The 12,371-nt window shown below is 39.4% G+C and overlaps 1 protein-coding gene across 1 annotated transcript; it reads left to right on the top strand.

The window, feature by feature from the left end:
• Positions 1 to 2,734: 2,734 nt before the first annotated feature.
• LOC137278073 (ciliary microtubule associated protein 1A-like) lies at positions 2,735 to 5,967 on the top strand. Its single transcript, XM_067810158.1, has 4 exons — positions 2,735 to 2,863; positions 3,240 to 3,350; positions 4,598 to 4,711; positions 4,881 to 5,967. The coding sequence occupies exons 1-4, from the start codon at positions 2,812 to 2,814 to the stop codon at positions 5,360 to 5,362; spliced, it is 759 nt and encodes a 252-aa protein (XP_067666259.1). The 5' UTR covers positions 2,735 to 2,811; the 3' UTR covers positions 5,363 to 5,967.
• The last annotated feature ends 6,404 nt before the right edge of the window (positions 5,968 to 12,371 follow it).

Here is a 12,371-nt window from a genome sequence, read left to right as displayed (position 1 = left end):
GACTGCCCCTGTTCACCCAGCAGAAAATGGTTACTCAGTTGATAAAGGCATGTGAATATAACCTTCTAACAGGCAGCATGGGCGGATCAGTAATAATCAGTGTGTTAGTGCTTTGAGCATGCTTTGTTGTGTAAAGATTAGCACATTGAAAGATTTCTCATTATTACTATAAGTAATAACTATAGTGACTCTACTAGCACACAATTTTCTGCCATCCCCAATATAAAATCAGTTCTGGTTGTCAAGGTGATGTGAATTGACAGATTTTGCTTTGTTTCATTTTCAGATATAAATTCCAATTTCTGAATTCTTATTGCATTGACATCTTATGCAGTATTATGCAAATATGACAAAAGATCAGTCATTTTCATAAAATCAGCAAAACAAAGAAATACAACACATTTCCTCATCTACCAGACTGTTCATTCAATTCTAGAGACAACAGGAAAATGGCTGAGCTACTTCTCCAATATGTCTTTCCTTAAAGTAGCTAATTTACTTCTGTGTATATCTCATCAATGGAAAATCTTTGTCAAATGGGATTTCAGTAAGTACAACTGAATCAAAAGTGGAATCCTGCTTAACTGAACCATCCTACCAAGTAAGGTTGACAAAAAGTGATATTTATGTGAAACTTGAATTTCAAATATTCTTAATTATAATGTAGAGATAGCATCAAAATCAGGTAATATGATACACCCAGCCTTATCACCCATACTGCATATCTTGACCATGTTGAACACCAGTGCTTGTCACCACACATTAGACAATGTGATCAATTCTCAAGCAGTTTGTCTATGAACATGTGGACACTGTTTCAACAGTGGACTGAACCCAGTATGTTTTTAGTAACCTGATACCTTGTGTAGCTAGTTCCACATCAACAAGAATTTTCGGAGGGTGAGAGGTGTCATACTAATTACTGACTAACACGTTTACTGCTGCTGAGAGATCCTGAAACATAGGGACTTTTCTAGCATTTGGCCTAGGACTAATTACTAATAACTCGAACTTTGTCACAATGACCAATGTTGACGAATGATTTTGAGTGTCTGAAATAGCTTCGTGCTTGCTACCCTGCACCTGTAAAGTTAGGTAGGAAGAAAACATTATTTCAGACACTGTCAGTGACTCCATTTACAATTAAAGAGTCATATGTTCAGTGAGACAATGGAAAGGATAGGTCCACGTGATAACAATATCCTCATCCTCATTTATGTTTTTTCTGTCAACATGATGATGTTAATCTTGTGGAAGTCACAGAGGGTTAGGGGTGGAGGTGATTAAAAAAAGACATAAGAAAAGTACTGAGTTTCGATGAAACAGTTCCAACACAGCCTTTGAAAAACAGCTTAATCATCCTGTTTCATACATATTAGAGAAAGTGATCATGAGAACAAGAAACCGTCTAGGCCATCTAAAACAAAGCATGAGTACATTTCATTCCTATTCTAACTCCACAGAAAATATAGCATGTTCAACTGAGCAAGCAGATGCATATATGACCAAAACAACTTAAGTAGCAGTATGCAATGCTATATACCTACATTTTAGTAACAATTTTACATACTGACTCACTGAGTCAATATTATTAGCATTTTCATTACCTAAAATGTACCATATCAGAATGATTATTAGTGAAACATTACAAATATCTCAGTGTTATTTTCGACTCAGCCAACAGCAATGCTATTTTCTTCCCCGTTTAGAAACGTTTCTACTGACAAAACCATAATGACTGCTTCTTATGAAACCTTTATTCAAAGTGTGGTGATCTGTCTGCTTGCAACAGAAGCAAGTTTTTCAAAACTTAATACTTCTAGCAAAATTACTGGAGTGTCTTTCAAGTATGTTCCCTTTATCCCAAATTCTCAAAAAGGCAACTAACATTAGAATTGATAGTTCCCATATTTTATCCTACCATTTTGAACTAATTCCATCTGGACACTGCTTTCAATGGACTTCCCTTAAAACAAACAGTGATTGAGTTTAGTTTTACATCGCACTCAGCAATATTCCAGCTATATGGCGGTGGTCTGTAAATAATCAAGTCTGGACCAGACAATCCAGTGATCAACAGCATGAACACTGATCTTACCAACTGGGAACCAATGTTATGTATCAACCAAGTCAGCAAGCCTGACCACCTGATGTTGTCAGATCTTGACAGTCTTTCCTACCATCCAGTAATCATGTTATTTATGCAACTAATGTTTTTGAATAGTCATCATGCATGTGATAACTACTAATCTTATCTTATGTAATCTAGACTGCAAGAGAATATATTGGCATGAACACAAATATGGCAGACACTGATATTTCACTTAAACTGGAAAGTCACGGGTAAATTATTTACTGGGAGAATACTTTTCTTTGCTAGGACATACTCAAATGAAACTATTCTTGCCACTGCATAATGTCGTATCAACACACCGAGATATAAGTTCTGAACAGACGAATTCATTTCTCATGATGCAGAATCACTCAACCATTTCCACCCAAAACATCATCGACCGATGTCTGACAGAATGTGCAAAGTTCATAGAGGAACTTGATTACAACGTTTGATATAAAAACTATGCGTTGTTACCCCTTGCATCACAAATGTACACAATAAATAATAATTCAGAATATGTTTTAAAGTTTGTGTACCTCAAACAGCAGGAAGTCACTTGACCAAGACGCGTATTCACGTTCACCGCGCGAGATCAGGACGGGACGACAACCCGGAAGTGCTTTATAGCAACGCGTCATTGTTGTTAGGTCACGCCCCCACCAATGAGTCTTTCGTGGCGGGATATTTAATCAAACATGGAGTCGGTAAAGAGCAAGAAGAATATCCCTATTGCTGCTCGACAGAGGGGTGAGTGAAGATAACACTTGTTTTGTATACTTAGAACTTTAGCACTTTGTTTCATTGGCAAGTTTGCTGCTTGTCGAGGTTTCACTGGGCGCAGCTGTCCCCTAGTTTACTGCGGGAGCAAACCCCCTTCCCTCTCGGCATTCCACCCAGCTATCAACGCATAAATGTTTGCCTTTACATTAGTTTCCCTAGCAAGCAGTAGATGAAAAATGAATCCAGCTCAGGTTCTGAATGCTTCACAAGCCTAGCTGAAATTTAGCATCTTATGAAAATCATACATGGTCTCCATGTTAAACAATGTATTGTATGTTTTGTCGTTTCTTCCACTCTTAATTACAGTGTTAGTAACGTCATTTAATTTAATCATGCATTCCAGGTCCAGGCCCTGGGCGCTACGCCTTGCCTTCTACGTGTGGATACAATGGTCATGACTTCACAAAGTACACCAGGCCTGCATATTCGTTTGGACGCCGTCTCGGGGACTTCGGTCAGTTGGCATAGTCGGTTCTTTTCATCCGTTACAATACTAAGTTAATGTCACTCGAGCTGGATCAAACACTTCCACATTTTACACGTTGCTGGTCATATAGAAATAAGTGAACAACATCAAATAAGTTCGGTGTGATCCAGATGTGACTTGGGATCACTTGTACCAGAGAGAGTATCACTACTTGTATAATATTTGTACGATACAATGCACAAAACATGATAGTTGCTGAGATGAAGACAGTGTGTGCTTTTTGAAATAAGAGGTCTAAAGATTATTATTACTGAAGGATTAAAATATATAATTAGATTACTGTAGTGGTTTTGGGTGTTAAGTACTGATTAATTTGGCCGGTTTGGTTCCTTTAGCGGTGTCTTTATTAATGACCACCTACAATCATAGTATTGGAGAGTTATGGCCATCATATAGCTTTCACAGTGGAAGGATTTGCGGGGTGCGAGGGTCGAAACCTATCACACTGTACCAGAGTCTGTGATGGATAGATCATCCGTGTAGTAACTTAGATTGTTGCTCAGATACATATCCGTGCATTCACTTCTTCGTCTGTAACTGAGTGACTGATAACAAGACCATTAATGGACGCTGTGGGGAGTACAGTTGCACATTGAGTTAAATTACTCATATAAACACCCCATCCTTACTTCATTGAGGCCTTAGGACAATATAGATGAAGTGAAATGGGTTTTCTCGTTGAGTTCAAGTCTTATTCATCCGCACATCTGTGCACGCACAGACACGTTTTTTATGTATCGTTACTTGTACGTGTCCTTCTTTCAGTGTCACCCTGTCTCAAATCGACGACTCTTTGTTGTATCCTTTTAACAACACAGGGCAACAACAAATACCATGTATATTTACGTCTCTTTGTGATACTGTCCAAGTACTTTGGTGACGTATAATCTCAACATGTATCGAAGTAAAGCTTTAATTCATACTTTTCGTAAACACACAACTATTTAGCTGGATGCAAAGTTACCTCGTCCAAATTGCATTTTAAGTGATTTGTCAGTGGGTGAGTGTCCGCGTGCTCGACTGAGTGTATCTTCACCCTTTGAAGAAGCAGCGAATGAGGTTTGTGGTATACCTTGCATCCAGTGACGTTATTTCTATGCATGTAAAGGTGATTATTTCTTGTTCGTTTTATTAACTAAGCACACTTATGTTACACATCTGACTGATTTTATACCGCCCGTTTGTCACCAATACTGTACTTTGTGTTTGTACAGCAACAAAGAAAGAATGCAGTCCGGGTCCAGCGTATTTCATTGACCCAAGCATAACAAGGTCGGGTAGAGACGGCACCCCTGCCTACTCCCTACTTGCGAGACAGACAAATCTTGGTGAGCTTAACAACTACAATGATAATCATAGTCATACCAATAACAACGATGACCACTATCATCGCCATATTGTATTGGATTATATGTACCGACAGATATTGAATCAATAGCAAGAGAATAAAAATGCGTTCATACATTTCCTAAAAAGGTATCCCTTTCTCTCATCAAGGTACGTTCAAGACCCCATCACCTGGAGCTTACTCACCGGAACGTGTTCATCCGCAGGGGGAGAGAAATGCCCCTAGGCATTCTATTGGCTCCCGGACCCGTTATCGCAAACGTGATGGCAACCCATCCCCAAACAAATACACCCTGCCAAAGGTTCTGGGAGCCTTCCAACCGGACAAGCAGTCATCTCCCGCCTATTCCATGACGGCAAGGTCGATGATCGGCGGCTACGCAGAGGACATGGCCAAGGCCCCGGGGCCTGGCAACTACAACGCCGCCCTCCCTGACCTTTACAAAGAGAGGTCCCCGCTGTACTCCATGAGGAGACGCAGTTATATGCCGGGGGACAACACTATGAAGCCAGGACCTGGAGCTCATTGCCCAGAGAGAGTTGTCATCAACCGACCAAAGGCTGCTGTCCATTCACTTGGAATTCGACATTCCGAGTTCATCTGTCCTCTCATTGTTGATGTTTCAGACTAGGGGTCGCTTATCTTCTTTTACTTTAAGATATACTTAATATATATTTTATAAAATATTAATGTACTTTGATTCTTTTTTATTCTGTTTTAAATTTATAATATGTATACATTTTCGCATCAGTAGTTTTTGACTGTTGTAATGCTAATTTCTCTCGCACAGATATAATTTCTCTCTGACTATTGTAACCGAAATGCCTGCATATGGTATAATTTGTAAGGATGGGTGTGTATTGGTTGCTTATATTCAGTAAGACCTGTACGGGATTCGAAAAACAGATCTGTATATAATTGGAAAGATGTGGATAGATGGGTTTTTTAATGTTGTCTTGATGTGGATACTTCCTACAATAGTGTTGCCATTGTGCTTGTGTCTTTATCATACACTAAACGGCCAAAGGGACAGGCCCATATAGATATCCTGCATTCTTGAGGCTGTTTGTTGCAGATTACATACTGGGATAGTGAAGCTAATGTTGTCGCCACCAGGGTGATTGACAATGTTACCAAGGATAAAGAAATAAGTGATTTAATCCCTTAATCAAGGTGCATATTCGAACCATGGCAAGTCTTAGTAATGGCCACGAAATAAATGGATGAAACATGTAACGCTGTGCTTGTTTATATTTTAGCCAAAAATAGTTGTTGCGCTGTGTAGAGTTAAAAAGAAGCAGCCAAAATATTGCAAGCTTTATAACAAAGTCAACAAAGATGATTTATGAAAGCAGTTCCAAGCATAGAGATATGCTTTATCTTTATACACTACAAAGAACATTCCAATGAACTGCTGAAACACTCTCCTCCCTACTTCACCTATCAGGTTGGGATAATCTGGGCACTATATACTGTGTCTGAAAACACCCGCTTGGACACATCATTTTCTGTTTCACCTGCTGGGACATGTCATTTTCTGTTGCACCTGCTGGGACACTTTTTCTGCTGTAACCACTAGGACATATCAGTTTCTGTTGTAACCGCTGGGGATTATCATTTTCTGTTGTAACTGCTGGGACATACCAGATTCTGTTGTAACTACTGGGACATATCAGTATCAGTTGTAACCGCTGTGGATTATCAGTTTCTGTTGTAACCGTTGGGATTATCAGTTTCTGTTGTAATTGCTGGGACATTTCAGTTTCTGTTGTAACCGCTTGGGATTATCAGCTTATGTTTTAGCCGCTGGGACATATCAGTTTCTATTGTAATTGCTGGGACACATCAGTTTCTGCAGTAACCGCTGGGACATATCGATATCGGTTGTAACCGCTGGGACATATCCGTTTCTATTGTAATTGCTGGGACACATCAGTTTCTGCAGTATTCGCTGGGACATATCAATATCGGTTGTAACCGCTGGGACATATCAGTTTCTGCTGTAATTGCTGGGACATATCAGTATCGGTTGTAACCGCTGGGACATATCAGTTTCTGTTGTAATTGCTGGGACATATCAGTATCGGTTGCAACAACTGTGGGACAAATCAGATTCTGTTGTAATTACTGGGACATATAAGTTTCTGCAGTAACCGCTGGGACATGTCAGTATCGGTTGTAACCGCTAGGACATATGATCAAGAAAGGGAAAATACATGCGTGTCTTCCTGTTTGGCATGGATCCATCTTGGCATCGTTGAAGTCAATATATTTGCATGACAAGTCTGAGGTCTCACTAGACAGCTGTTTTCACGGACCTATCTCAGAGTACTAATCACAAACGAGGTTTCGCTACAGGCTTGGATGATATCAATAGTTGCAGGCTACAACAGGACTGACAGACTTCTGTTCTGGGTGATGTGGTGAGGAACAAAACAAACGATGACATCAAACCACTGAATGGAACCTATAGCTTTCGAGTCGCCATCCTGATCGTGTTCAAGGGCAATCAGACAGCACCATATGGTGCACTGAAAGCCGATGAGGAATTGGGCACGACTTTTCCACCATGTTTCATGGAGTCCAGTAATCGTCTGTCGATTAAGTCCCATTACCTCCAAGGTATATTCATTGGATTCCAGTTCTTAAGACAAAATGTCAGTTGATACTTTGCTGAAAAGGCAAAGGCTATATGTGTATTTTGAACAGCTGACGTGGTCATTCTGACTGACTAGATATAGATATGAACTAAGACAAAAGCAGTGAGACATACAATGAATATAGGAAGGTCATATTGTGCTTGGAACACCATTTAAGTGCCGATCCCTCATAGAGTCTTTGTTAATTCCATGTCTGTCCAATTCGAAAGAAACAGCTCTGATAGATTGGCTGCCTTTGTACTCGACTTCAGTGAGACCAAGTATAGATTCCATTTGTACCATTTTCCCTTGTTCAGTGTCTGTAATGTGTCACACAAAAAGGGAATTTTGCTGTTCAGTTGGGTCATTTCTACACCAAGGTGATGTGATTCAAGCTTGACATGTCTTTTGACCAATGTTCCAATATGTGTCCAGCTATGAACACAAGGTGAACCCTTCAGACTGTCATTTGCAAACAGCACATAGTAGTCATAGTAATCTCTAGGCTGAGACGACTATGCTTGTCGTAAGAGGCGACTAACGGGATCGGGTGGTCAGGCGCGCTGACTTGGTTGACACATGTCATCGGTTCCCAATTGCGCAGATCGATGCTCATGTTGTTGATCACTGGATTGTCTTGTCCAGACTCGATTATTTACAGACCGCCGCCATATAGCTGGAATATTGCTGAGTGCGGCGTCAAACTAAACTCACTCACTCACTCACTGACTAGGCGGAGAATATATAAGCAACTGATTCACATCTGAACATGTTGGATTCGTTACAAGGTTAACATTTTGTTTAAACATGTTAAAATAAATGTTCACCCTGTACGTGTTTTGTTTGAATAAGTATTCGAATTGTTTTGAAGTTTCTTATGAGATCTGTATATGACATATATAGTATATGTCACTGCATGTCAGAGAAATTAGTAGGGTGTGTGGGACGCGGTTGGTGTTTAGAACCACACGACAACGGAGTGTCCAGTTTATCCTCGTCTCCCTCGGGCAAAGCAGAAAAAATGGAAGAATCTGTGCTAGTATCACGGAGAAAGTATCTGATTTGGACTTTTTTTGGACTGTTGATTTTGATGGTCTTTATCATTATCAAACTTCTACGCAACTAGGCACTGTTGTAAGTGCTGTTTTGCAAATGAATTTAACCTAAATAATGTATTGTTTCTATTCTTATGGAATCAAGTTTGATACTTCATGATACAGCATGAACACCTGACTGTATCTGGACTGCACTAGTGTTTAGATAGAAATTAACTTAACAAAGTTTGAAATAACGTTTAACACACGGTGACTGGGCAACCTCATTATGAAGTTCTTTATTGTTTATTGGGTTCACTATTTTGAAATGTGTATGTTCACAATATTTTAAACAAGTAAATTATCACAAATGCTTATTATGATTTTGGATTATAAAGTGAAAGCAACTTTTATTTTCGCAATAACTACGCCATGCACTGCACGTAAACAAAACATCTTTCACATTTTCACCAAGTCATCTGAGTAACAATGGCCTATAATCTGCTTGCAGTATAAACGTCCCGATAAATTTAACTTTAAACAAAAAAGTAAATAAAGTGATATTAATCCTCGTAATTTTACCTTGCCAAATGAAAACTAAAATCTCAGAATTATATTCAACTTCGAATAAAAGTTGAACAAACGTTCCCATGCAGATTGATCACATGCACGTTTCGGTTTGTATTGTAAGGGAACAGTGATACAAATACACGTGCGGTACGTACTGAACATTAGCTTAGACCACCCCTGCTTGTGTTTCATTTAATGTGCATAATACCCCGTCGTGCCACATTTATATAACCACCCCCTTGCCAGTCATCGATGGATGGCAACAGTAGACCTCATGTGCGGTTCTCCAGTCGTCATTGCTCATTAGTGGAACAGCCCTTGTGAAACATTACCTTGACACACAAGAAAGCCTGATATGAACCTCATCGCACTTCTTTCGGACTATCTTGGATGCCATGTCTTTGATCATTTTATTCTAGTCATCCCAAATTGAATTCAAGAAAGGTGAGACTTTCGTTTTACTCCCCTTTTGGCATGGTGGATGACACAGAAATGGGCTTCAAAGATTGTTCTTACGGGGATTGAACCCGGGCCATCTGAGTAATGAGCGAATACTTTCAACACTAAGCTACCCCTCCACCCTCAGATTCAAGGACGTTGTCCAGTTCACAGAATATGCCAGTGAATCATGACAACTCTAGAAATGCAGTAAATGAATTCCACTCAATCAATGAAGGAGCATTAGAAATGATTTGTGCAGTGAGTTCAGTGATGACCCCTTCGAAAGGTCTTGCACTAGAATTATTGATCGCAAATTTGTACTTTTTCCTGTGATTGTTCACGTGATTTCATTACTAAACAGATGATATTTTGAAAGTTGTGGGAAAATGCCTTTAACACATGTCATCTCAATGCACATGAACCAGTTCTAACTTTCTCAGCTGCTTGCATCCTTTCAGCTTGACCCACAGCCTTTTCTTTAGTATAGCGCCCTTAATTCACAGAACAGGAACAGTCATCTTATACGCTATGTATATGAACCTTATACACCCAAAGGAACTGAAACAGTCTATATTTGTAAACTAAACATTACAAAGCAATGGCAGAGCAAAGAACTTTCACTTTGCATATCTAATTGGAACATGCCAGCATTAAAAGTTTGAGTGTTAGTCTGTCAGTGTAGTTAGACTCAGTATTATTTGTGCCACTGCTATACCGAGTCTAACAAACCCTAGAAGAAGGTTGTGTCAGCTAACCGTTTGATTTGACCAACTAGAATACATCTTACCAAATCACAGAACTTAACATTCATACATATCATCTGAAATTTCATCCCAAAGACTTTTGTACATAAAAGGCTCTGACTGCTAGTTTTCCAAATGAATTTTTCCAAGTACTACCACCCCTGAAGGTCCGGGTAGAATAGGCCTTCATCCCATGCTTGCTACAAAGGTGACTCTGCTTGTCTCTAAGAAGCGCCTAACGGGATCGGGTGGTCAGCGTCATCGGTTCCCAATTGTGCAGATCGATGCTCATGCTGTTGATCACTGAACTGTCTGGACCAGCCTTGATTATTTAAAGACCACTGTCGTATAGCTGGAGTATTGCCGTGTGCGGCATGAAACTAAACGCATTCACTCAGTGCAAGTAATACACATGGATGCCATTATTCACAATGACTAAAGACACTGAAAAATAGCATTTTTTCACAGAGCTGCCTACCCAACTTGCTTTCAAAGTATATTCATGGTGGCTAAAAATGTATTTTGATGTGTAAAAGTGTACTATCTGATAAGGAATATTACAGGTGGTCTCCCGAATGTGCAATATTAATGTCTGTACAGCAATATTTACAGTACACACTTGGCTCCTTTAGTTGACCTGCTTATTCAGGGGATGGAAGTGCATTTCTCAAACTTTTGATGGAGATTTTGTTTTAAATCCAGGGGTTCGTCAATGGCTTGGTCAGCCATGCCGTTGCCATTCGTTGAAAATATGGGAAGGACTCGGGTATGATGACATTGATAAACAATATTGGAGGAAAGGACGACGTTCTCGGTGATGGTTAATGTTTAAAGTTGAACTACTGTGTGAAATGAAACTATTTTAGACAAATATAACTTGATTGGGGTACAATCTGCTGGCTATGAGCAAAGACGTACATTCGAATATCGAATATTCGTAGAAGGAACGATTTTCAGTTAGTTGTGTAGAAAATGTGTAGGAAGCTCGTCATATTGCTGATTTCTCGACGTCACCAAAGATATGCCGAACTGTTGTGTTACCGTCAATTGCTCCTTGGGGTCGTGTGATGGTGTCACTGTGAACAGATTTCCACCGGACCCCGTAGTTTGTGCTAAAATTAGTTGTTTGTGTGTGCGAAGCGAGCGTTGTGGAAGCCTGTTGTATATACTAAATTGGATGGTTGGCTCCCAACCACGCTTCCAGGATAGAAAGTGGGCTTCAAGTTTCATCGAATTAATAAAATCAAGACTGCTTACTACACGTTGTTGACCAGAGATTTTGCATGAATATAACGCTTTCTTCCTCGGAAGCCAGGTTGTGGTCGAAGTGACGATGTTATCGTAAATAATATCATATTGACCCCCGCCTCGCTTCCATGAGTGAAATTGTTATGTTATAAGCAATGTCATGTAAAATCCTAATGTCCATCAATAAAATACACATTTTACTACCTGTGGAAAGTAATTTTGATTTTGTCAGTCGGTGAAAACAAACTTAAACAGCATTTATCCGGGAACAGGTCAAAATGGCCACACGACAAATTGGCCACAACCCCTAGTCAAAATGGCCACACTTAAAAGTAAAAATGGCCATACATTGTTTTATTAGTTTTTAATGCTCATGACATTTGTTTTATTTGATATCAAAGTGTAAAAATGACAAGAGAAGCTACATCACACAACAAAACTTTATTATTATTGAGGTACTTTCCGATTTGATACTTTGGGACTGAGGTGGATGAGAAGTTCACCCTTCTCGAGACTGGCTCACGGAAGGGGGAAACCCCTACCGATGGGAGTCTAGTGGATAAACCTATGTCCAAAAGGTACTCTAGCAATGTTTTCATATCTAACACTTGTTTAATTAAAGCATTGCTATGTTTTTTCTTTCTTGAAACTTGGAGATGTTTAATCAATCTCTCACTGTTTTCCTCCTTAATACTTAGATGTGTTATTTCAAGATCCTTTGATCATTTGGTAGTGTTATAACAACACAATAAGTAATTAACTTACTTACTTGACTCAGTTGACTCAACTCAGCATCATGATACGTTACTATATAATGCTGGACAGATATGAACATGATATCACTTACCTCTAACATGGCTGTAAAGTGTGTTGAGTGTACCAAGACTGTCAGGAAATACCAACATGCAAAGTCATGAAGGCACATGTACTAAAGGTCTCATGAATATGTAAAGTTAAACAGTAAA

The sequence above is a fragment of the Haliotis asinina genome, chromosome 3, assembly GCF_037392515.1.
Source record: "Haliotis asinina isolate JCU_RB_2024 chromosome 3, JCU_Hal_asi_v2, whole genome shotgun sequence".
Classification (NCBI taxonomy): Eukaryota; Metazoa; Mollusca; class Gastropoda; order Lepetellida; family Haliotidae; genus Haliotis; species Haliotis asinina.
This window is presented reverse-complemented; position numbering and strand designations above follow the sequence as displayed.

Coding starts and splice junctions, on each gene's coding strand:
- LOC137278073 (XM_067810158.1), top strand. CDS start 2,812: ATGGAGTCGGTAAAGAGCAAGAAGAATATCCCTATTGCTGCTCGACAG. Junction 3,351..4,597: donor ACGCCGTCTCGGGGACTTCG/GTCAGTTGGCAT, acceptor GTGTTTGTACAG/CAACAAAGAAAGAATGCAGT. Junction 4,712..4,880: donor TGCGAGACAGACAAATCTTG/GTGAGCTTAACA, acceptor TCTCTCATCAAG/GTACGTTCAAGACCCCATCA.